Consider the following 25,763-nt stretch of genomic DNA (forward strand, 5'->3'; position numbering starts at 1 on the left):
TGCCATCGCAATTATGATTCGGAACGAAATCTGATTCGGTACGGATGTCGGTTAACCGTATCAAATATTATTCAATTGAGAATCAACGATACCCTTCACGTAATCCGCTGTAATATACGTTTTATCGAATATTCGTAATTTGAAAATAACGAATACCAATAAGTCGAACGGCATTAAAACAATTAGTAGTACGACGAGATCGGGGAAGTGGCGGGAACGTATGAATATTTTTCGAACGAGCGGAAAGCGTCAAGTGAACGCAGTTCAAGATGGCGGTTTCCGCTCGTTGCGCCAGTGCACTCTGTGAGATCGTAGTGGACGGGAGCCGTTGAATACGCCGAAGCCTCGATTTTCTAGGCCGCTTACAGCACTCCAAAGGTGAGTCGTTTTTTCGTTCCAATCGTAAACGTGCTCGAGAGTCGAGAAAACTGACGAACACGATAGCTCGGAAAATATCAGTCGCAATTAATACGGAATGTATTTGACGACGGGTTGTGTGAACCCCGTAGCCGTGCGACTCGCCGATCGTTGTCTCGAGTCCCCCGAAATAACCTGCCAAATCGACTGATTTCGTTGAAATCTCGCGATCGAAGCTACTCGATTCGACATTAGAATACCGTCCACGTACCGTGTCGGTTATTCTCGTAGAGCATATCATCGTTTTAGCAAAGTTCGTTAGGTTGTCGACGACACGGGGACCGTGCGAAGGCAGTTGCTCGCGTTGGCTGTTCGTGCAAACGTTCGTGACCCAGGCGTACGCGATCAAACGTGCTAGCCTTTAAGCGTACAATTTTCTCGCCGCCATTTTAGTTACATAGCCGGCGACGGTATCCGCTTCTATCCGCTGCAAAGATATTTCGAACGATTGCTTTTTCGCCTTCTCACGATCTTCCGCGTAATCTCGCGTTCTCACGTTTCTTCCGCGTTCGTCGCTTTCCTCGCGATTTTCGACCAATTAATTCGGAGGCGGTAGCCGCGTACGGATCGACATTTTACCGATTAATTTTTGTCTTTTTTCTTATTTCGATACAAGATTCGTTGTATCGCCCGGAGAGAACGGAAATACACCGCGTGGCAGATCGTTCTTGTTCTCTCATCGACGATATCCGACCTGCTTACGCTCGAGATCGTGATAAACGATGGCCACGCGATATGCGTTCCTTCGTAGCAACGTGTCTCCGCGTTGCGGCACAGAGTACACGCCCTTTGACAAGCGAACCGATCAGAGGTGTTTTCGATATCACGTTGATACGGTCAACACGATAAATACCCACGGCAGACCCATATCTATACCGTGTTACCATTCTATACAGTTACACTGGATATTTGTCCTTTCAGTCTGATCGAACGTTCATTCATTTTCTCTTCCCCGTTCTGCCGTATCGATCGTCGATAAGTAGAATCACCGTGTCTTTTTCGTCGCGAATTCCAGCGTATTGAAAATCAAGATCTTTTGAAATGTATCGGCTTGCTCGAGATTCACTGCGCCTGTCGCGAATCGTTACGGCAGTAGGGTAGAGAGGAGAGAAATTGGTCAAGGCTGCAGGACTCGGCGACATTACATATCGGAGCGGGTTTTCACCGGCGATCGTGTCGGCAACGTAATCGCGACTTAGCGCGAGAACAACGTAAATCGTGAATTTTAGCGGAAGGTAGGCGTTCGTTCGCGGTGGGGGACCATGAACTCCCTTTCTCGCTGTTTCCCCCCTACTCTTTGTCGGTCATCGAACAACTCCTCGAACTGTCGAGGTCTACTCTTTTCGCCAAGGCCGACGAGAGCAGCCCTCCTCCGTCTTTCCGTGGATCGCTCACTCGCACGTTTGGTCGATCGAGCTATGGTCTCGTCGTGACACGCCGGTGACGTTCGTTGTTCCTAGTTTCTCCCGTGGCCTCCTACATACATATTTGCGTAACGAGAGCGTAGCAGCTTCTTCTTCTTAAGAGAGATCGCCGCATTCTTTTCTATGCCACGCTGTTGCGAGTCGGTTGCTGTTAACCGATTGCCGATTGTTGTTAACCATCATCCCCGCGTTTTCTCCATTATGAACATCCCTCGTCGGTTCAAATGAAAAGCGAATTATGTCGACGTTATTACGATCGCTCGGTTTCCCTATCAGCCCACATTAACAGTGGCCTACTAAAATAAACTCGCGATAGGTACATGTGTCTACGCGTATCTCTCTCACTCTCTCTCTCTCTTTCGAGAGACAAGTATCGTAGAAAATACAATTCTGCTACTTTTGATGCATGCGTTGGTCGCGCGTTGCGCCACGAATCAATCGCGGGTACACGGCGGAGCAGTCGGTCGATAAAGCTTTGCCGACTCACTCTGTGACAGGTTTTCCACAAACTATAAATTACGAGCGAAAGATTAGGCCCTCGGGTTTCCGTTTCGTTGTTAGTTCTGCGTGCGAAAAGGTGTAAAGATCGATGACGCAAGACTATAGTTTTGCGTCGGGTCGCGTCGGTTCGCCTCGCCTCGCCTCGCCTCGCCTCGCCTCGCCTCGTCCCGCCTCGCCGCGACTTGCTCCTGCTTCGACATGTCTCGCCGCCCTTGCTTCGCCTCTCGTCCGTAGAACCCCTCTCGATCAGCTAAGACCCACATATTACCCATATATGTACATATATACATCGTGTAGTCCCTTTAGATATATTTTTCACATCGTGCTTGGGCGCCTTTGATCGCACGAATTCGGCGAGACACTAGAACGGAAGATTCATTTTGTATGTCACGCTCTGCCGGAAGCAATACGAATCAGGTGTAGAGCTGTACGCGTGTTCGTAGCTGCTGCGAGTTCGCGGCCAATTAGCCCATGAATCGTTGACGTTTCAACGTCACGAGTCGAGGGACCTGTATCTGATGACTGTGTCATGACAATGCTGTCGTGAATTAGTGGTGAAGCGGCATCGATCGTTGATGCACGATTAATAATTAATAGATAATAATAATAAATAATAAATATAAATAATAAATAATAATATAGATAATAATAATAATAAATAATAATAATATAGATAATAATAATAATTAATAATAATATAGATAATAATAATAATCAGCAATCAGAGCTCCATTTAATCGACCGGGATTTCCTACGCTTTAATTCTTTCGAAATCCACGAACTGATTAAAGAAGATTTTCATGATACAGAAATCGCGATTATGCAGACGGATCGTTCGCACGTTTTGATTTCCATTGCTTGAACAACGAATGCGGAACGACGCGTGGCGAATCTTTTTAACAACCGCGATCGAAAACCGCGGATGCTTCCCGTTTCGTGCTTCGCGCTGTGTACAACGCGTACACGCGACGTCGGAAATTGAATTTTCCTCGATAATAAGATCTCGGTTGGGACGACAACGTCGTCACCACCGTGCGTCGCGTGTACCGTTCAATTGTTTCGCGCTTCCTGGTGGTGTGGCTGCGACGACGTCGTCGTTCGCGTTTCCTCGGCTCTTTTTCCGGAATCATTCGTATCGTCCACGACGAAGAAAAGTTTCCACGCCTTGAAGCGCAAGGGATCCCAGCGTTGGTCCTTCGGATAATTCGAGAACAGGGTTTTACAGCGGGGGATCATCCGATCCATTCGTTTTCTTAGCACTTCGTCGTGACCGTTTTCCACTTTCTCTCCGTCGGTGACTGTTATCCTCTCACCCTCTCTGTATTGTACGTGCTATTTCCTTCTTCTCGGATGCACAAAAAAATATCCAGGGTACTTCGTCGCAAGTAAACGACCAGAACTATTATATATATTTATATATATTATTATTATTATGATATATATATTTATAATAATATATTATATATATTATTATTATGATATATATATATATATAATTATAATAATATATTATATATATTATTATGATATATATTATTTATATATATCATATATTTGAACCGTTCAGTGCACGGATGGGGTCCATGAGGATATTGCTTCTCCTTTACTTTTCTCTGCTTTACCAGCAGCGTTTAACGGTTTAGCATCTACATACTTGGCAACACTCGGTCAGCTATTTGTCTACATTCGAGGAACAGGAATTGTATTTAACCTTTTGAGCTCTGAATACTTCTGGCCGAAACGGTTCGTAGGGATGGAGCAGCTCGGCTATCGCTGACCATCGCTGAGGGCGGAATACTTTTTTGCCACACTGAAGCGACTATTCAAGGCGTGAACAGTAATAAATTATAGTGATTCTTTCGCAGAAGGTTAAACAACTAAAGACTGTTATCTTTGAGCATTAAAATAATGTATTATAAACATTAACAATTTAAAACATTATATTTTACAATCAACTAAAAAAACTTAATTTGATATTTACAACAGGAATTAATAATTTAATTGCGTGTGAACACTTTCGAAACAATTATCAATACATAGACCGATACGAGTGGCCCCGTATTAATTTTACACGAAAATAACTGCATATCGATTGAACAAAATCGACAAACGCGTATATGCGACCTTAGGCTACACGGATGACTTTCGCCGAACGCATATATGCGTCCATAGAGCTCCAAGGGTTAATTAATAAAAACACGGAGCTAACGCTGCAATAGAGGGAATATATTTTTCACCCGTCCAGCTCGGTGTCAAGAAACAGAAAAATATGGCTCTGCCCAAGCCAAGTTCTCGTTCGCAGACACTGTGTGGGTCGCCTCGGTCGAACGACGTGGCGCCTCTCCGTTTCCTCGAGCCGACCTCTTTGATGTTTTTCGACCCAAAAACCTGATCTCGATCTGATTTCCAGGCGACCCAACAACAACAACAACGACCGCGTCCTTCGGGAAATTGCTGACACGAATCCGTCCCGCGACTGCCGGCGCTACTCGCCCCGGGCCTTCTCCGCTTCAATTCGCTCGCGATTCGCACGCCCTTACGAAAGTCGGCACGTTTCTGCGTGCTCGACAAAACCACCCCGGTGGTCGATTCGACCCCGGTGGTTGGTTGAACCCTGTTCGCCGTCGGTATTCCGCACGGCGCGGCTCGACGCGGTGACGCGCGTCTGACCAACGAACCAGGCAGCTTGACATCAGTCGCTATTCCAAGACGGCTGACGCACAAACTCGAGCCGCTCGCACGATTCCGCGTACGGAACATACGTTCCGCGGTGTCTCTGTGTGCACGCTGGCAACGTAAATATACTTCTCGCGTGCAACCTTTTTTGCCGGCTCGGACACGAGCGAGAGAGAGAGAGAGAGAGAGAGAGCGCGCCTCGGGATCGCGCGACCGCGAAACACACCCTTTCCGATTCTTCTCTTTTGCGATCGAGAAATAGAGCCGCGTTCCGCGGTCGAAAAATCGTCCAGGGCCAAAGCTAAACATATCCCTCTGCGCCAAGTCCCGAAGCCTTTTGCCGCGCGCGTCGCCCTACGACCCGGCGATTTTGCGCCCCCGGTTTTCCACCTATCCCGCGGTACTATAGAGGAAGGATTCGCAAGGATCGCGTCAACGTTCGTCAACTGGGCGCCAATGGTCTTTCTTAACGGATTAACTCCTTATGCACAGTTTTTTTTTGAAAAAGGCCGGCCAAAAGAAATCAATTTTTTTTCAATGTAAAAAAAACACAATTTAGAACGTTGTCTTGGCAAGAAAATTACAAAAATACAAAAATAATCAAAATTTTTATTGCAATTCTAATTTTCAGAATATTACTATTATTATTGTTGTTGTTATTATTATTATTATTATATTTTATTTTACATTATATTTTAGTAAAATATATATTGAAAAATGAGCGAATCAGAATCTGAATATGAATACGCTGTCGGAAAGCGGCGCTCGCAAGGAAGAGATAAGTCGTAAGTGATAAGTAGAAAAAGGATATATTTTATACTTGAATAAGTAAGTGTTATAGCTTACAATCCCATGTAAATGATAAATATCAATAAAACGATTGTTTCTTTTTTTTGCTTTCACATTGTTATTTTCAATTCTCGATCGCATTCGTGTGTGAAAAATTATAGCAACACAAAGTACAACGCCGCTCGAATTATCTCGAGTGTGCACAGTTCGGCCAGTTTAGCGCGCTCGAGTTAACTCGAGCGTGCACGTTAAGGGGTTAATATGCAGACAGTGCCCAATAACCGGGGATACTTTGCTTTTCCTCCCGGCGATTCAGACGCGAATCAGCGTGGAGTTGCGTTGTAGGTGAATGAAAGCATAGGCAGGCGGTAACGGTAGCGCGTATTAGGCGAGACCGAGTGAATGGCATTGGTAGAGTCGCACGCGTGTTTCTCGCCGTGACGCGTAACGCTGCTGGCCTATACCGTGGCGGAATGTATTAAGGTTGTTCGGAAAGTTCGTGCCGATTTTTGATAGGCGGCGTAAGGGACAGGTCTGAATATATCAGAACGATTGAAATTAAACGACACGCGTACGTATCGCGAAAGACGGTACTTTCGGGCATATTTGGAAAAAAAATTTGGTTACGATACGTTAATTTTTTGTCAGTTTTATACGCCTTCGAATATGAAAGAAAACAAAGTGCGCGGCCTCGGGTGTCTTTGATAACTCTACGAAAGTTGTCGGAGCTCGTTCGAGATGTTCTACCCCATCCGTCGTATTCGCCAGATCTTGCGCCCTCTGATTTCCACCTGTTTCGATCGTTACAAAATTCCCTTGGCGGTAAAAAGCTTCGACTCTTTGGTCAAGATAAAAAATCACGCAGGAAAGTTTTTCGCTGAGAAACCTGAGAGATACTGACAGGACGGAATTTTCAAGTTGCCTGAAAGATGGAGAAAGGTTGTAGAAAAGAATGAAACCTACGTATACATATATATATATATAATATGATAAATGTATACTAAAATTTAAATCTCTTGCGCTTCAATTTTCCTTCAAAATCAGCACGAACTTTTCGGACAACCCAATACAACGGATTGGTGCATCTCGCATCGGTTTTCAAGAAAACTCTAAGCCGCTGAATTTCTACGATCCTTCGAACGGAGAAGACTCTCATTGGAAGAATATGGAAAGAGATCGAAAGAAGCAAGAAGAGAGAGAGAGAGAGAGAGAGAGAGAGAGAGAGAGAGAGATGGGAGAATTTCTACGATCCTTCGAACGGAGAAGACTCTCATTGGAAGAATATGGAAAGAGAGAGAGAGAGAGAGAGAGAGAGAGAGAGAGAGAGAGAGAGAGAGGTGGGAGAATTTCTACGATCCTTCGAACGGAGAAGACTCTCATTGGAAGAATATGGAAAGAGATCGAAAGAAGCAAGAAAAGAGAGAGAGAAAGAGAAAGAGTGAGAGAGAGGGGTGGGAGAAGGGGTTGCGGAACACGTAACACCTACGTAACACCACCCCTACGCTGCCACCTGTGGCACGCGGTGGTCTGGCTTTGTAGTTCGGATCGTTACGGTTTCACGGAAACCAGTTCCCCGCCGTGACCAGCCAGCAGCCCCCTTATCGATCCTCGAGTACTCGTTTCTTGTTTAAAACGTGAAACGAAGGGAGGAGGCGAAGTTCGGTCGCGGGCGTTCAGGAGAAGGATTCGATCGGCGCCCCAGACGTCCGTGCACCTGGACTAACCCTCGACGCACCTGGATTCGCTGCGCAGCAGGCCTGGATTCGTTTTCTCCCTGAAACGAAAGAACTTGTATCTCTTATTCGGATCGGAGTTGAACCCATTGCACTCTCGAAGCCATTTTAACTGTAAATCTAAAATAACTTTTCCGACCTACGGTATTTCCATTTTGCAAGACAAAGTGCATTTTATGCATACGAAATCGAGTCTCGCGATTCATGCGACAGCTAACACTTTTAATAATGTTTAGAATGTAAGCTTCGATGATATAAAAATGATCTTAGAACGTGATATAACAATTTTAATCGATATAACAATTTGCCTAAGAGTGCAAAGGGTTGATAATTCGACTGTTGTAAAAAACGATGGCAAGTCTAATTTATTGTCTCTACAGTCGCTTTCATGTTTTCGTGGAAAGTTCGGAGAAAGTAGGGCTCGATATAGTATAACACCTAGCTCCGAGGTACCGAAGGGAGGAGAGATATTTTGCTGGATTTTCCCGAAGGACACAATATTCGACCCAATGAGCGCCGTCGAGAAATTTAATCGATCTCCGTGTTTCCGCTGTAACCTGTCGATTGTACCGGTTCCGACGTCGCTCGTCGAACGTGTACCGACACCGAGAGACCCGGGGTGATACGTATCGTGGCACGCGAGCTGCGATCGATATTCGCACGGACACCACCTTTGCCTGGAGGCCTGGTCCCCGGCGAGCTCTCTAATCGACGTCGATACGCAGGCTTCCTGTATTCGCCTTGAAACTGTGCTTTGCCGCCCAGACTTTTCTTCTCGGTACGCGTCGGGCCGAAACGGGGGGTTCTCTCTCGCGGCGGCAGCCGTTCCCGGCCGGCGCGACGCGTCCGGCCGTCTCTCTAAACCGCACGGGGCGCTCTTTCGATCGATCGGCCCCCGAGCCTCGGCGAATCTTCTCGAGCGCGGAAGTAAAAATAGTGCTTGTTTCCTATTGAAAATCAATAGCGAAATACCCTTGGATGCGTTCCGTTCCGTTCCATTCCATTCGGCCGAACCCACCCCCCTCCCTCCGCCCCGGTCGCGACTACGAGGAAAAGCTTTTTAGAGCTTCGGCTCGGGGAAACTCGCGAACGCCTGCGAGCCGAGCAGCGCGGCGCGAGGCGAGGCGAGGCGACGCGGAGCAGCGCGGCGCCGCGCGAGCAAGGTCAGTGTCGTAATAGTTACGCTTCCTTGCCGCTCGATAGTACGCGCTCGTGGCTTTATTTTTCGTTGGACATGTCGAGGGAAGATACGTATTGAAATTGAAATTGGGTATGGCGCGCGAGAACACCCGTCGACCGGTCCGTCCACCGCCCGGCTTTATCGGTTTCCCGCACCCAGCGTGTTCTCCGGACCTAGCTCTTGCGTTTTAGGCACGACGCGCCACTATAGTGGCTTCCGCGGATGTCATCTCTCTGGACGACGCGCCACTATAGTGGCTTGCTCTAGTAGCTCGCTCGGTCATCGTTCGAATCAAATAATCGTCTTCGTATGCATTGTTTCACACTTCTTTTGTCTTCGCATCGATTTACAATATACAGACTTATCTTAACAATATGACTGTATCTTAACAATATGACTGTATCTTAACAATATACAGACAGAATATACAGACACTCTGTACAGTAGATATCAGACTCTGCCGTCCAGGGAGACAAAGCCTCGCGCAGAATTCAGCCGTACCTGAAAGGTTAATTTCGAGCAGTAGAATCGGAATTGCGAATTTCGAGACGGTCGATCGATGCCCGATCGTCCGTCCTATCGCCTATAGCGTTTCGAAGCACGTGTCGCTTTATCGGCGAATCCGAGTGACCGACGCCGCGACGAGCTGCTGCAGCCACGTAGGCCTCCCGTTCCGAGTGGATGCGCTACCGTTTGCCTTTTCTAGCTCGCAACCTGTTTGCGCGACACAAAATGAGAATAAACGACTTTCTATAGCAGCGGGTCGGAGCTCTGTCACGCGCAAACCGCGAGCTAATATTGATCTACGTGTTACTAACCTAGCGTACGCGCTCGTTTCCGAGCGGAACGTTAAATATCGCCGGATAACCGCGACTCTCGACTCGTCGTCAACCTCATTTACGTTTCCATCCGCTTCCGGTTGCTATACGCGCATTCCTCGAGGTGCTGTAAATCGCTCGAAAACGCGAGAATCCAAACATGCGAAAAGACCCCACAGTCTCTTAACCAGAGAAAAGTCATTTACGCGTAACAATCCCAGATACCTGTTGTGTTGTTATCCAATCCTTTGGTTTCTATACCTGGAGAGAAGTGGTGGGGGCGAACTGTCGAAACTGATACACGGAACCGTCAATACGGAAATTGGTTCGTAAGACCGGACTCTATCGATTACCATTACGCGGCGCGACGCGACGCGACGCCTATGCAACGCTACCCGAGGCATCGCGCCAATCCGTTTCGTCCGTTTACTCTGTATTTTGTATTAATACTTTGGCAAACCCTGCAGCACTCGGTTGGCCGAAAGCAGGACCGTTTCCTACAGCACGCAACACTCCGTCGAGAAGTTGACGATATTAATCGGAAATCTGAATGCTCTGTACATGGAATACAGGACTCGTTGCAAATTCGTCCAACTTCGCCGACAGGATCAATACGATCGAGCACGGTGCGAAGCTCCGGTCGCATCGGACGACCGAACAAGCTCGTTGCGCGACATTGCTCCATATCGATTGACGAGAGAGGGTCGCGCCATAGTATTTCAGTGCTTGGTTCACACACAGGGAGCGAACGAACGAAATTATCCATGTGGAACGAGAAAAAAATAATACACCGACGGAATCGTTTCGTGCAATTCTTTTTTTTATCTTCGAACTCTTTGCTGGGCATCGTCGAACTGAAATGCAGTTGAACGTTGTTGCGGAAGTAGGAGCAAGGCGGGGTCGAAAAGTTTGGAAAGCGAAGAATTTGAAGGAGTACCGGACGCGTGAGAACGATTATTTGCGGCGGGCAAGATATTCTAGGAGAGCCCGCTGACAAAGGGCCACAGCCTGAGATAAAAAGAGAAAGAGATCTAGAGAAAGTACGAGCCGGAAAATGGCGGCCAAGGAAGAAGGAAGGGCGGGTCGGCTGCAGGGGTTGCGCGCGCCTCCGCAGATCAATATTTCATTTCAACCTCGCCAGCCAACCCCTACTTCTGGCGCTCGTCTTCTCGATTCCACTATTGTAGCCTTGTATAATTGCTTCTTTTTCTATTTACTTCGTATCTCTCTTTCACCCCCCTCCCCCTACTGCCCGTCACTTTATTGAGACGGTTCGAGACGCGAACCTTAAGCTTCTCCCGCTTTTCTTTCTTTTTTAACGAAACGGTAAACGATCCCAACCTCGGGAGCCCGAAATCTGAGAAAGAAAAGACTAATGGCGTCTAAAAGCTACTTACGGCAGGATTCAGCTAGTTGGCACAGTGAAAAATTCCCCGGGAATGTATACGATCTTTTATTCGATGATCCTGGAATTGGATGCACGTTCGCTGTACCCGGCTCTTTTCGTCCTCCTATTCGTGTTATATTTTATGCAAGCGAGGGTGTATTTTCTCCAGAGCATAAACAAGAACCGCTCGAATCGATACGTTCACCAACCACTGCGAAAGAATGTTGAATGTGCACCGAATACGGGGCCTGGTACGTCGATTTCGAGAATTCGATCATTTCGTGAAGCTTCATTGACCGACGATCGGTTTGCAATTGTTCGATAACGTTGAATGCGTTGACCGATGGACAAATTGATCGCCGATCGAATAAGGTGCCTACGGGGAAAGGTAAGGGGAAAAGAAAATGGGACGGCGAATGCGGTAACGAGAAAATGTTACCGGCATCGGCAAGAGACAGAGAGAGCCCACGACGCGCTGCACAACGCGGCGCGGCATGGTAGGTCGGGTGGCGCGTCACGACGCGGATCAGATCGGATCAGCTCGGTTCCGTTCGGGCTGGCTCGCCGCGGCGCATCGCGTTCCATGTCTCTGGTGTCCCGGGACAGTCGTGTACCGCTGCCCCACCCAACCTCACCGAGCCGACCATGCTGGGCGAGCCGATCAATACTTCGGTTCGGGCCCGAGCCGGCACGAGGGGAATCGACGGGGCTCGAAGGCGCACGAACGCCGCCGAGTCCTTGCACGAGGTACGCCGAGTCCCCACCACGAACAGCGTTGCCGGCTCAGTCGCTGTGCGGGAGTGGTCACCGAGGGATGTGTGGTATCGTAACCGAGTGTGATTGAGGAAAAAGACCCGGCGTAGTTTCTCCGCGTAATACGCTCTCGCTCTTTACCTCCGGATCAAAAGAAACACTAGCAATACCGAGAGTCTAGTCAGTTTTCGGACCCCCTCCTGTTGCCGCGCGATCCCACGGAATACGCCGAGACCGTGTATTTATTTAAGTATTTATTGTACAAAAGACTTTAACTATAGGTAAGACTGCGACGTTAAGTCGCCCCGCATTGCTCTCCTTTGCTTTCTACACCCGGCTCGTAATCTGCTTAGCAGCTCCTATTCGCCGATCCGTCTAGCTCTAGACACGCGTAACGTAGGCGCTCTTACATCCAGTCTGCGCGATCCTTCTTGGCATCTCTCCTCCCCGCCTCGCGACTCTTCCGTTCTCAGTCTCGGGTTTCGTTCTCGTCGACGCATAGTGCTACGCGTTATCCTATTTCCGAAACCGAATTTTTCGAGAACAAGTCGGAAACCGCCGAACGATCGCGTTTCTAGGCAAATAATTCTTGGCCTTAACGACGCTCGTTCGATCTCCTCTGCGGCGTCGCGTGACTACGACGTAGAAGAACGGAATCGGTACGTGGTCCCTGCGACGACGCCGATTAGCCTCGCCGGAAGCAAAAGCGATCCGTTGCGTCGGTTTCTTTGTTCCTCTCTGTTCGCCGTTCTCGTTCCTCGTGCGTATCGTACGCCATGGAATCGAGTACCTCGAGGACGGGGCGTGTTGCCCGAAAGAGAGAGAGAGAGAGAGAGAGAGAAAGGGAGGGACAGAAAGCGTAGACGAAGAATTTCGCTCTCGCTTCGTGAAAGTAGCGCCGTGGCGCTCTGTCTGGCTGCCTCTCGAATCGTGATTGCGATTGTGCCGACCATAACCTCAAATCGTTACTGATATATACTTAACGCGATGGAGATTGCTCATCGGAATGACGCGTGTTCCAGCACATAATCTTCGGTCTTAGCAACGAGGTCGTGGCGCTCTCTGCTTTTCGGGAAAATTTCGATTTTTCGTTTCCCTCGTACGTGTTCGGGCTCGATAAAACATTGTTTCCTCGTTCGTCCTCGGTCGTCGCGGCTGTATTACGTTGTCGCTGTGTAGGATCTCGTACTATTTTTGGAAATCGAGTCACTTTTATCGACCGTTCGGTCCGCCCTCCCGCGAGATATCGATTCGCCGCGATTCGATCGTATCGAAGTAGCTGGGGCCGCGAGTCATCGAACCGAGATCTGCCTAGAGAAAAGACGGTAACGACGGTTTAAGTGCGACATAGCCGCAGATAAGCCGTGATGGTTCTACGAAATCGGTGCTCTGGTCGCGATCGAAGGAATGACGCGTTCTAGTATCACGTAAATCCCGTGCAGCTACTGTTCCGACGATAACCGGTAACAGCCAGCCAGCCAGCCAGCATCATTCCGTTTGCACGGTTCCCGTCGGTGAACTTGGCACGTACAGTCCAACTCGAGATTCCTCGGAAGACGTCGTGTGAATCATAGGTATTCGCGACGCGTCCGCGTCGGAAATTTCGCCGGCGGTGTCGTCGCACGACCGTTTCGTATTTTATTGAAAAGAAGAATCTCAGCCGGTCTTCGGGACTAGGACAATTTTTTTTTTTTATTGAGGAAGCACGAAAGGACAGACCGGTAAGGGTCGGTTAAGACTCGGCATGTTCGTCTCGTTCCATTCGCGGTGTCTGCTCGAAATGTCTACGCCGGAAATATTTCAGCGGCAACGCGCGGTGTTGTTTCTCGTGGATCCGGCAACACTGTCGTCTGTCCAAGCATTTGCTAACCCAAAGCCAGGTGATCGCGCGATTAAATATAGGACGTCGAATACACCTACCGGTTTAATATTTCTGTCCGGGTTTCTTCGAGCGCAGAAATCTCTCGCCCGCGCCGACCTTTCCTTCCGTTTGCCTGCTTATGCTCACCGCTTGCATGTCCATACTCGTGGCTCAATGTTCATGCCTCATGCCCTCCTCAAGCTCGTGCTTATTCTCGCGTTAACGCTTACGCTGGCCGTGGTATAATCTCGCGTGCGCAGTGTACGCGTCGCGACGCGCGCGTTAATGTCCCGAATTAACGGCCAGTGACGGCCGTGCGAGCGCGGCGATGGCGCCTATGTCTCCACCTGATAACACCAGTCGGATCTATCCGATCGATATAGGCCGCGCGCGCGATCACGGCAATTTATCTAGGTTCGCGCGTTCTCGCCCGAAAAGGAAGAGCTGCTGCTCCCAAATATATTCATGGCGGAACGGACCTCCTTCGAGACGGCCTACGCCTTCGTTCGAACACGAGGGAAGAGAGCGCTTCTTCCAGACAATTCCTCGAACCGTTCGCAGCGCGCGCGCCGGACGATGGTCGTCCGAAACAGATATTCTCGAAATACTTTTCTCCGGTCGTACTGCTCTCGTGTCTCACGGTCGTTCAATGGACGAGCGCGCGCGCGCGCGCCTGGAAAACCTAGAAAACGACCCATCGCGACGTCCTGTGTTCATTTCTCCCTCGTTCGTTAGAACTTGTACTCTTGTGACCGTGCTTCACGATTCCAACGAGATCGTCGTTTCTTTTTTCTTCTTCTTCGTGTTTTCGTATTTTCTCCTGGTTACATTGTACGATTGATGCCGCAAACATCGTCGAGCAGCGCGCGGTGATTACGAACGCTATCGCCGCCGATAACGATTCGCTGTCGTCGTTAACTGCCGCCGCTCGTAACCTTCGCGATGTCATTAGCGGTAACTCCTGTGGCCGAAAGCACGTTGGAATTTCACGAAGTCTCGTATCCCTAGTCGCGAGATTAGAACATCGGTCTTACATCGATGCACCACTTCCCTTAATTCGCGTTCAATTATAGAAGACTCGTCGTGCTGATTATAGGCATAATTTCTTCGGAATCTCGAGTTTGACTCGCTTCGATCAATTTCAAGTCCAGCGCGAACGTACTGTCATTTTTTTTTTTATTAACCCCTTAACGTGCACGCTCGAGTTAACTCGAGCGCGCTAAACTGGCCGAACTGTGCACACTCGAGATAATTCGAGCGGCGTTGTACTTTATGTTGCTATAATTTTTCACACTCGAATGCGATCGAGAATTGAAAATAACAATGTGAAAGCAACAAAAAAAAGCAATCGTTTTATTGATATTTATCATTTACATGGGATTATAAGCTATAACACTTACTTATTCAAGTATAAAATATATCCTTTTTTTTCTACTTATCACTTGCGACTTATCTCTTCCTTGTGAGCCGCTTTCCGATAGCGTATTCATATTCAGATTCTGATTCGCTCATTTTTCAACATATGTTTTACCAAAATATAATGTAAAATAAAATATAATAATAATAATAACAACAACAATAATAGTAATATTCTGAAAATTAGAAATGCAATAAAAATTTTGATTATTTTTGTATTTTTGTAATTTTCTTGCCAAGACAACGTTCTAAATTGTGTTTTTTTACATTGAAAGAAGATTGATCTTTTTTGGCCGGCCTTTTTCAAAAAAACTGTGCATTAAGGGGTCAATAAAACCCGTATTCGTTGGTGTCTAAATGCACGATTTACAAGTGATTAATTCGCGATTTCGTTACAAATTGGCCATTTTGTGTCGAAAGAGTATTATCGACGGGACACTAACGGCTACCGCTCGGATATCGATCGCAGCTCGAGTTAGACTCGGGCCACCGAGCGTCGTCGACGGGTATATAGTGTCGTGTTCAGAAATATTAACCTCTTTTTCATCGCGTTCGATTCGCCGTGGTATTCGCCCGATCGATTCCCGTCCGCGACACATTTCTCTCAGTAGATCGCGAACGTCGTACCGTGTTCCCTTCGTTGTGTTGTGTGTCGCGTCGTAAGCATCATTTCCAGCGGAGTGACAACGACGCGCGCGATGCTCTCTCGGGGCAACAGTAAAATTCGGATAATTTTAGAAGCTCGTCGCGGAAGTTGACTCGATCGAACGGAACCGGGCGATAGTTGCCGCATTCCACGGCTCGAGCCAATTCTCGAAACGCGGGCGGGAACCAAGGCGAATACCGAGACGCAAATGCCTCGGAAATGATTTGGTTCGACCGAAAAGGGCCGAAAGGGGGGCTCGTTCGCTCTCGTATATACTCTTTCGCTCTTTCTCGCGTGTTCGCTGCCGATGGTCGACCGGTGTCCATCGTCGGAGACCGAGAGAGAGAGCTAAAATGGTGACTCACCGCGAGAGAATCGCGGTTACGTCGCTGCGAACGCGTAAAAACTGGCCTGTCGATTCTAGGAAAATTGTTTCAAATTGAAAACATGATCGCGATAAATCACGCACGATAATACGGGCTTTATCGAACGTTCCATGAAATTCCGAGAGCAGCTTAACTCGTTGGTTGTCCAACGATTTCGAACGCGCGTATACTTCGCGCAACGATCTCGAGACAAGAGGAGAGGCCCCGTCGGGGTGTCCGCGGGGATCGATGAAAGAGTTCGACAACCTAGCGAGGCTTTCGAATGACACCCAGAGAGAGAGAGAGAGAGAGAGAGAGAGAGGCCAATGATATTTTATTGGGTCGATGCCACGGACGGCTCGCCGAAAAGCCCGTGAAAGCGTCGTTGTCCAACTTCCGTTTTAGGTTCTCTTAGGTGAATACGGCTTTTCCGAGAGTTTCGAGAGCCTCTGGGAGTCTCGGCCAAGACCGAGTCAGTCGGCCATCTGTTCCGATCCGTTGGGAACGAAGGACAAGAATGAAAAGCTTCGACCGTGCTATCTCTCTCTCTCTCTCTCGCTCGAACCGATGGTCTTTATTTTTTTTTCTTTTTTTCGGGGAACGTAACTCTGGCCTCGTTCGACGCGACAAGTCTAGTACGTCATCCTGTTCTAAACGCGTCGGTGAAATCTATTCTCACGTACGGTTTGCGCGCGTTCGCGTTCGCCGCTGCCGGGGAACGCTCGCATCAACAACGACGCGAAACTCGCGCGATAAGTAGCGGTTTAGAGCTATACGACCGTTGCGCAATAATAGCGACCACGTTGTACAGTCGTTTGGGGATTTTTCTTTTTCAGCCAACACAATGTCCGTGGACAAGGAGGAATTGGTACAGCGTGCGAAGCTCGCCGAACAGGCGGAAAGGTACGACGATATGGCAGCTGCGATGAAAGCGGTCACCGAAACGGGAGTCGAGTTGTCGAACGAAGAGAGGAATTTGCTGTCAGTAGCGTACAAGAATGTCGTCGGCGCGAGACGTAGCTCGTGGCGAGTAATATCCTCGATCGAGCAAAAGACCGAAGGATCCGAGCGCAAACAGCAGATGGCTAAGGAATACCGGGAAAAGGTTGAGAAGGAACTACGAGAGATCTGTTACGACGTATTGGTAAGAACTACGATCAGCTTCCGATCAGCGTCCGCGAGATTTCCCTTCGGACCAGTTTCTAATCCGTGATCTCGAACTTCGACTTGTTTAGCGTTTGAGCTAAAGCTGATCACACGCGAAGTCCGGATCTGTTTCAGCGAAAACGACGGATCATTGCGATGACAGAACCTTTATAATTTCTTTTTAATTTGTTTTTCTTCCGTTGGCTGTGTAATATGGCCACGTCGAAAGATCTATAAATAAGTTTTCGATAAACAATCTCGGCAAGCGATTAATGTTGTTCCGAGCGTACATCTTCCATTTCGACGGATCGTTGGCAACGCTCTAAGATCGTTCTAATGCGTTTTACGTATCTTGAAGGTCATTAACCTTAGCTTGGCACACACGAGGCCGCGCGTGCCCCATTTCGTTGAAACACAAGCTCGTGGATCTCTGGGACTTTTTATTTAATCGCTGGCCTGCGGATTTTTATGCATTTCCAGCATTTATTAGACTTCCAGTGGGAGGAACTTTCGCATTCTGATTTCCAGTTGTTATAAATTCGCTTATGCTCGCATAAAAGCCCCGCGCGCGGTCTGTAAATCCATCCAACAGGACGAGCCAGTAAAAGTCTTGAATTAGTTGCACGGCGATCGCGATGAAATGATCTCGGATCATTTAGAAAGCGTCAAGTTTTCCGAAAGCTAGAAGCCATACGAAGTTCATGGCTGCGATGGTCATCGTCGATTGGACTATTTTACTATCGAACGAATCTACCGACTCGGTTTCGCGAACAGTTCATAGTAATCTTCCCGCCGGAGCCTTCCTGCGATCTCGGCTGAGGCAGGATTGCACGGTTCCCGGGTATTGCTGGCCAGTCTCGTCTTACTGTAACCTACGATCTCGTTTATGAGTCGCGTACGCGTATTCGAAGAGCTGGAAGGCAGAGCGGAGATCGCCCTACGGCTTGAATTTCACGCGGGTCAATTACGAGCGCTTTTTACTGGCTCGTCTTACACGCGCCCATCTCCCTTCTTGCTAAGTTTCGTCCAGCGAACGCCAGCCGGGAACGGGAACTCTCAGACTTGAACGCGCGACAAAGCGTTTCAGGAAGCGAGCGCGTTTCTTTATTTACCCGCGAGGCAGAGACACGTCGAACGATCTCCTCGCACCTCGTGTGCACGGTCTCGCGATCGCTTACGAATACCGGCGAGCATCGTATCGCGCGAGCCAACGGGGTTCGAATGTCCGGAAATAGACGGGAAGCGGAAGAGGAAACGACACGCCTGCGTCGGGTAGCTATACTGGATATATCGCGGCTGCGACGCGTTTCATTCCCCGCGATCGGCCCGCGCGAGCACCTCTCGAACGGCTCTTATCCGGAATTTCCGACCGTTCGTGTGGCGACAACTCTCGCGTTGCTGACTGCATCGTTGATGTTGTAGGAACTCCTCGATAAGTACCTGATCCCTAAGGCCAGCAATGCCGAGAGCAAAGTATTCTACCTCAAGATGAAGGGTGACTACTACAGGTATCTCGCAGAAGTCGCCACCGGAGAAACCAGACACGGTATGCATCGCACAGAGATATTTCATCTCGTTCCATTTGTACAATCTTCGTAGATTTAACGCGTGCTCGCTACCAACATCGAAAACACGGCGCGTTTAAAATCTCCGTCTAGCCACCAAAATGTGTATAAATCGTTTCAATGGTATTTTTTGTTAGTACGGAGACCACCGTTGCTTGCCTATATATGCTGGTAGCGAACGCTGGATTCTCAACACCCGGCTAATCGATTTTCGAAAACGCCTTTGGAAAAGGCGACGCGCGTTTAAGCGTTATTCGAAATTTTCGATACACAGGAGACGACGCGCTTTTACTTGTATCTGAAATTGTTTGCACGAGGTCAATGCGTTTCTTTCTTGGCGCGGAAAGGTGCACGATACTTTTGTCGTACCTGTGCACCCCGTGAAAGAAGAACCACAGCTGCAACGGCAGATGTTCGACCCGAAGCTTGTCGGTCGCATTGTTGGATTTAGATGGATTTAAAAAATTCCATGACGTTCGTTACAAGCGCATACCTGCTGCAACTTTCATTCTGAATGCTAACGGTGTCGTCACGGTTGTTCGACCGAACATTTCTTTTTTTTTTTCAAAAGATTCTGTCCCGCGTACCTAGAATTTGAGAAGCCCCCTCCGAAAAGCTTTCGATCATCGCCCACACGAAAATATGATAATCCAATTTTCCACGTAATATTTACGCATACGCAGCCGTGGTAGACGACAGCCAGAAGGCATACCAAGATGCCTTTGAAATCAGCAAGTCAAAGATGCAGCCTACTCATCCGATCAGGCTAGGTCTCGCCCTCAACTTCTCCGTTTTCTATTACGAGATCCTCAACTCACCAGACAAGGCCTGTCAGCTGGCAAAACAGGTACAATTTAGCGGAGATTGATGTCGAGAGGATGCAAAAGGATACACTGTGGCAGTAGAGATGATAACGATGATTGGGTGGTGATGGTGGTGGTGGTAGCGCTGCAGTGGAGGCAAAAATATTGTGCTTGGGTCTCGACGGTGCAGAAACGTTTATTTTCGTTCCGCAGAGATTAGCAAAAGTTGCTCCTGTTTTTTTTCCAGATTCGAATCGATTCGCTCTCACGAGAAAAAAAAACGGTGTAACACTAGTTAATTTGAATTATCCGTTTGCATTGCAGCGGTTGTCGAGGATTCGCAGAAGGCGTACCAAGAAGCTTTCGACATAGCAAAGTCGAAAATGCAGCCGACTCACCCAATTAGGCTCGGTCTTGCTCTGAATTTCTCCGTTTTTTACTATGAAATTATTAATTCTCCGGCCAGGGCTTGCCACCTGGCCAAACAGGTTAGAATTTGGTTGCGCGAAAGTTTTTTTTTCTTTTTTACGTTTGCGAGATTTTTGTCGATACACCCGAACCACATAACCGAGAACGATTCTACGTGCAAACGATTGATAACCGTTGTACCGGAATCCTCTAACTTACCAAACGATTAACCGTTTTTTTTTTGCCTGGTGTGACTACAATAATGCCTCCACTGTATCTCTGTGTCTATATCTATACAATAGTTCTCCTCTTGCATCGCTCTTGTTTTCGCGTTAAATTTCTCTCTACGCTTTCTGCATGTGATTAATTCGCTTGTTCGTCAAAAAAAAAAACAAATGCGCCGGAATGTCTCAAAGCCGACGAGAGCCGATGCTAGGTGTGGTAATGGATTCTTGTTGGACTATTGCAGGCGTTCGATGATGCGATCGCGGAGTTGGACACACTTAATGAAGACAGCTATAAAGATTCCACGCTCATAATGCAACTCCTGCGCGACAACCTCACCCTTTGGACCAGTGACACGCAGGGTGAGCCGGACGAACAACAGGAGGGCGGCGACAACTAACCTTCCTAAGCTTAAGTCCTTTCTAAACCTAATAAGAACATCCTATTCTCTATCGTCCCCCCGTCCCTCGAAGTGCTCACCAATCCATCCACCTGAGATCGATTTATCCATTTACCTGTCCTCTTTCGTCCCCGCGCCCCTCGCGTACCACCTTGTTTCCTCTTCTTCCTCCCATCTTTCCTTCCTTCCGCCCGCCCCCCCCCCCCAACCCGACGCTAATCCTGTCTCTCATTTTCCCTTCCTCTTCATTTCCCGTGTCCCTTTCATCGATCGACCTCCCTTTCTCTCTTACTGGTCTACCTACCTACCTGTCCATCTTCCTATTTCCCTTCCTACCATTCTTCCTGTCACCAGTCGTAAGACCATCGCCCCGAGAATCCCTTCTCCCTTGATTTTCCTCCCCTCGAATACCTCGAGTACATCTTTGTCCTAAACGCGACCGCACACTGCTGCCGACGCCACCGCCACAGCTGTTACGCCCGGTTCGAAACTTCAAACACGGAGAATCCCCGCGTTCTCGACCGTGTTCTCTCCTCAATCGCCAATCGAGGAAGAATGGCGAAGTGAGAGAGAAAGAGAGAGAGTGTGTGTGTGTGTGTGTTTGTGTGTGTGTATGTGTGTATACGTACCGAGTGCGTGAGAGAGATGGAGGGAGAGCGTGAAAGAAGGATGGAAAATCTTAAAAGAGAGAGAGAATGAGAGAAAGTACGAACGAATGCGTTCCAAAGCCCACATCGTCCTAGACGGTGCGTCGCCTGTGTTTGCGTACGATTCTCGATGAAAGAAAACGGTCGAGCCGCGCGAGAATCGTCCAAATTTCGAGCACGAAATTTCTCCGGCAAAAGAAAAGAAAACCAGTATATCGACTCGTGTTTGTACGGAAGAATAGGAAGGAGCAAATTGTGGATGAACAGAGGAATGGACAGGAAGAGTATTATTGTTTCGCAAACTTTGTCTCGTCGTAAGACTATGTTCGGATACGGTGAAATTGATTCTCGAGTAACTAGAGGCGACCGAATCAACTTATATGGAGAGAGACTGTAACGTGAAAACGAAAAGAAGAACATTAAATCGAAGGAATAAATGTAGCGTTTGATGCCACCGTTTTGCGTCGGTACGAGACACGGGATGCGAAGAATATAACCCGCGGAAAAACACCACTGTCACTCCCAGATCTGCTCACTGTTTACCATCTGAAACGCGAGCGCTGTCCGGCGACCACGAGTCCCTCCGCGCCAACCTGCTTCCTCTTCCAACCGTTGAAAATCGTTCGAAACCGTTCCCCTTTCGCGTGGCACAGCACATATTGTTACTTATATCTGTACTCTTGTGTACTCTATTGCCGTCGGGAGAGTCACGCGACGACAAAGAGACGGCCTTCGACGAGACAAAAGATTGATAAGAAAGTTTCCCGTAGGATAATAATGGCACGTAGCGTACTATCGGCTCGACTCGGCTCGCTGTCGAGGACGCGTGTTGTCGTCTCTTTCGGAGTCCCGTGGTTTCCTCGAGAACAAGAAAACTAGAACGCGAACGGGAGCACAGGAGGGCCTCGTTGTCAGTGAAGCGAGCATAATCGCTCGGACAGTGTTCACTTAAAATATTTCGCTAAACAAAGGAAAATACAGACGTTCAAGAAGAAACGAAGACAAAGGGAAAAAAAGCACGCATGAAACTAACTACATTATATCCAGTTGTCATTAAATTAAATTTCACATTGTCTAGCAAGTACGATATTATTATACGAAGGGAAGAACGTAGGAGGAGAAAGGAGAGTAAAAATACATTAAGTTATTAAGTTCCAAAAAAAGAAACAAGAACATCGGTGGTGAATTACTTTTTTTACATACGATACTTTTTTTTTCTCATTTCTTTGGGTATGTGTGTACTGCACGCTCTTCCGTCTTATTCGAACCGATCGAACGTGTAACTTTTTACCGCGCGATTTTTCGTTTCCGTTTTGCTTCTGTCGAAACACAGTTCTTTGTCGGAAACCGTCGACGCGATCGGTATTCCTCTAATATGGATACGTGTGTAATCGTTGTGTTAAGGTTGCGTCGTGGATTATCGCGATCGCGCAATCACGGCTACTACACCGAGGTGAGTGAACCGTCGTGATTTCTCTGAATGCTTTTCTGTCCTCCTCACGTTACGGCCGTCCGTTTCCAATGCACGAATATCGAAGAGGAAAGGGAACACCGCTTTTGCGTTCTTTCGAGCAACCGATCTCTTACACGACGATCTCTGACAAACTCTTCCTTACCCGTACATCTCGTGTCTCCGTTGCTTGATTCTTTTGATTTACTCTGGCATTCTTCGGGGCACCAGACGTCTCTGTCTCTCTTTCTCTCACGCACATTCTGCCTCTCTTTCTATCGTTTCTCTGCTTATCCTTTCCCCGTATGTGTTAACGAGACGCGCACACACCCGCGCAATGTACAGGTATCGCAATCAATCGCAGATTAGCAGATCCTATCGTAATCAAAAGCAAGGAAAATGAGTATTTTTTTTTTCTTCCTCGGATTCACTTTACGGTATACGTACAAAGTATACGAGTGCGTGCGTGCGTGCATGTGTGCGCGTTCATTCCATGGCCATGATCGATCTCGTGGAAATTGTCGATAGCTCGAATATTCGTTGTTTTCCATAATTTTCCATCGATTGTACGATCACACCTAGCGGTACGTGTGTCGCGTTGAACGACGTTCCTGAATTTGAACTCGTGGAGGAAACGATGCCACTTATAAACGCCATTTTGCGTTTTCGTTTCATGTAATCGTTGTGATATATCGACAGGAATTTCTTCCGGTTTCTCGGGGTAAAACAGCATTGTAAAGAAACAAGATAAAAAGAAAAAAAAGGTTGTTCAGAGACGCGTAAAAGGTGGATCCAATTGCCTCGACCGAAACCTCTCTCGAAAAAAAAAAAAGCAAAGGACGAGCGTAACCATTTCCCGATAATGGAATATAAGATCCGACGATAAATGAACATTCGACGCGTCCGAATGCAGCGGATACATTCGGTCCAGGGGCGGATTGATATGTATATATGTACGAACTAATTGCTTCTAATTATTTGAGGGCCGTGAAAAGTCATTTTTACGTTTTTACATATAAATTCTATGTGAGAAACGTTAGCTTTCTCCAACTAAATAAAAAAAACTATTAAGATAGACGATTCCGATTGTTTTTATGTTGAACATACGCATACACTCACCGCACGCGCACACATACAGTCGCATATATATATATATGTATATATATATATATACACAGACGGGCATACACAAATACAGACAGACATACACAAATACACACCAGTCAACTCTTCTTCTTTTTCTACGAGATATACAAAAATAAATGAATGATCAAACAAGAGTTTCTCTCTCAGTTTTCATTTTGCTTATGTTGTTTTACACGACTTCCGATCGATCGATCAAGTAAATCGGCTCCGAGGTCCTTGGAGATCCACCGTCCGCCTCTGGTTCGGTTCACGTTTCATCCTTGTGTCGTTGCTAGAGAACATCGATTGTGTGTCGCGCACAATTCTTCGCCTCGTGTGGCATTTCTATACTTTTAAGTATGTGTGTAACATACACGAAAAAGCTCTCGCGCCTACTATTTCACAAGAGACAAACAGAAACACACATACCGATACGTAAATGTGTACCACAACAATACATACTACATGGCAAAACAAGTAACGATTATCGATATTAAAAACGTGTGTGTGTGTGTGGGTAAACGTGTCCCGACGTACTATACGTTCGATGTGTCCATGTTTTCTGTCGTATCGCGAACGAAAGCTAACCAAAGCGAATAATGATGACGGTGACGGTGACGATGACGACGATGATGATGATAATGATGATGATGATGATAATGATGGTGATAATGGCGATAATGAGATCGACTCGCGCGGGACTCTGGAGTGAATCGATTGTTGCCGAGGTAGTCTTAAAATAATCGGACACTCGCCGATTGTCCACTTACCGATGCAAGAGAGAGACCAAACGAGTGAGAATGAAACGACGAAGGGCTGCGAGAACAGGTCCTCGAGAGAGAGTCTTTGAAACGATCATAGGGATGGGCCGGCTGAGCGGGACCGGGTACCTTTTACGTGCAGTGTCCTCTCCTTGTCGGAGAACTTCGACAATCTCCACTCTACTAGATTCGACTCGACTCGACTCGACTCGACTCGACTCGACTCGACTCGACTCGACTTGTTCCGGTTTTCTACGATGAATGGTCTCGTTTTCGCGCAGCAGGTCCAAAACGATGTATTTATATACGATCCCATCGTTTTCTCGCTGAACCAATTATCTCTCTCTCTATTAATTTCCCGCTGATTCCGCCCATTTCAAATTCCGAAGCTAGATCTTCTGTGACGCGTGAGCGACACACGCTTTATCGACGTAAGTTCAATACGAGAATACCTTTGTTGCTGTAGCTCGCACCCGCGTTTGCATCTTCCTGCGCCATCGCCCCCCTTCTTTTCGATTCGTCTGAAATACTTTTCGGTACTGTTTCGTAACGGATCGTTTTATAAGTCATAATTACGCGTCTTTCATTCCAATTGCAATTATCGGTTCATCGCGCGTATCTCTTTCTCTTGTCACTTCCTGCCTCCATGGCTATCTCTTCTCTCTCTCTCTCTCTCTCTCTCTCTCTTTCTTTCTTTCTTTCTGTTTCTCTCTTTGGCCCTCACATCTCTCTTTCCATTCGTCGAACAAGCTAGCCTCTGCATACCACTTCCACGTACCTATCTCATCCATCGAATCTCCCTAGTTTCCCCTTCCCATCTTCCGTTGTTCTATTTGTATTTATCATCAAACATCGTAATTGTAAATTATAATTATTATAAACGTTTACACGAAATAATAAATTCTGATAAAATGTCTGAAAAAAAGAGAAAAAAAAGAACAAGAGAAACAACTATAATAACCTCGGTTGCCTTGCTTCCACGGCATCGGCCGAGCCCTAAAGACGAGCGAGGGTCGCTGGGCTCCGGTGTGTCGATTGCGGTATTTACGGCATTTGCGGGTGAGAAACGTGAGAAAGGTACCGGGTCCTGGGCGACGACAGCCAAAGTTCAAAAAGTCGTCGCGACGATCATGCTTTCGCGGACGATCCTCGTAATTGGCGGTACGATATTTATGATCGGGAGGGCTCGCTGTGAAACACGCTCGAGATTACTCGGCCGTGGCTTTAAATATTCGTTTGAGACGCCGCGCTGGTTTTGCGATACGAA

At 47.6% G+C, this 25,763-nt stretch overlaps 1 protein-coding gene and 1 long non-coding RNA gene across 4 annotated transcripts; one reads left to right on the forward strand and one right to left on the reverse strand.

Moving 5' to 3' along the window:
- The first annotated feature begins 232 nt into the window (after positions 1-232).
- Positions 233-23,690, forward strand: 14-3-3zeta (tyrosine 3-monooxygenase/tryptophan 5-monooxygenase activation protein zeta). Of its 3 annotated transcripts, none has more exons than XM_033475619.2 (5): positions 233-378; positions 16,803-17,110; positions 18,535-18,658; positions 19,361-19,524; positions 20,358-23,690. In XM_033475619.2, exons 2-5 carry the CDS (start codon positions 16,811-16,813, stop codon positions 20,511-20,513), a joined length of 744 nt encoding a protein of 247 aa, XP_033331510.1. In that variant the 5' UTR covers positions 233-378; positions 16,803-16,810; the 3' UTR covers positions 20,514-23,690. The 3 variants fall into 3 exon arrangements, with proteins under 3 accessions (XP_033331510.1, XP_033331511.1, XP_033331512.1); XM_033475620.2 differs by lacking the exon at positions 233-378 and adding an exon at positions 11,699-11,959; XM_033475621.2 differs by lacking the exons at positions 233-378; positions 19,361-19,524 and adding an exon at positions 19,805-19,968.
- LOC143260198 (uncharacterized) lies at positions 5,809-14,055 on the reverse strand. The gene is made up of 2 exons (XR_013034330.1): positions 13,599-14,055; positions 5,809-7,581 (listed from the first exon to the last, which is right to left on the reverse strand). It is a non-coding gene; the product is annotated as an uncharacterized LOC143260198 (long non-coding RNA).
- Positions 23,691-25,763: the final 2,073 nt, after the last annotated feature.

This window comes from Megalopta genalis, chromosome 10 (genome assembly GCF_051020955.1).
Source record: "Megalopta genalis isolate 19385.01 chromosome 10, iyMegGena1_principal, whole genome shotgun sequence".
Taxonomy (NCBI): domain Eukaryota; kingdom Metazoa; phylum Arthropoda; class Insecta; order Hymenoptera; family Halictidae; genus Megalopta; species Megalopta genalis.

What these genes read in the sequence shown, in the direction of transcription:
- 14-3-3zeta (XM_033475619.2), top strand. Translation starts at nt 16,811, where the DNA reads ATGTCCGTGGACAAGGAGGAATTGGTACAGCGTGCGAAGCTCGCCGAA. An exon ending in AGATCTGTTACGACGTATTG is followed by an intron (nt 17,111 to 18,534) that starts GTAAGAACTACG and finishes TTGATGTTGTAG; the next exon opens with GAACTCCTCGATAAGTACCT. An exon ending in CCTGTCAGCTGGCAAAACAG is followed by an intron (nt 19,525 to 20,357) that starts GTACAATTTAGC and finishes GGACTATTGCAG; the next exon opens with GCGTTCGATGATGCGATCGC.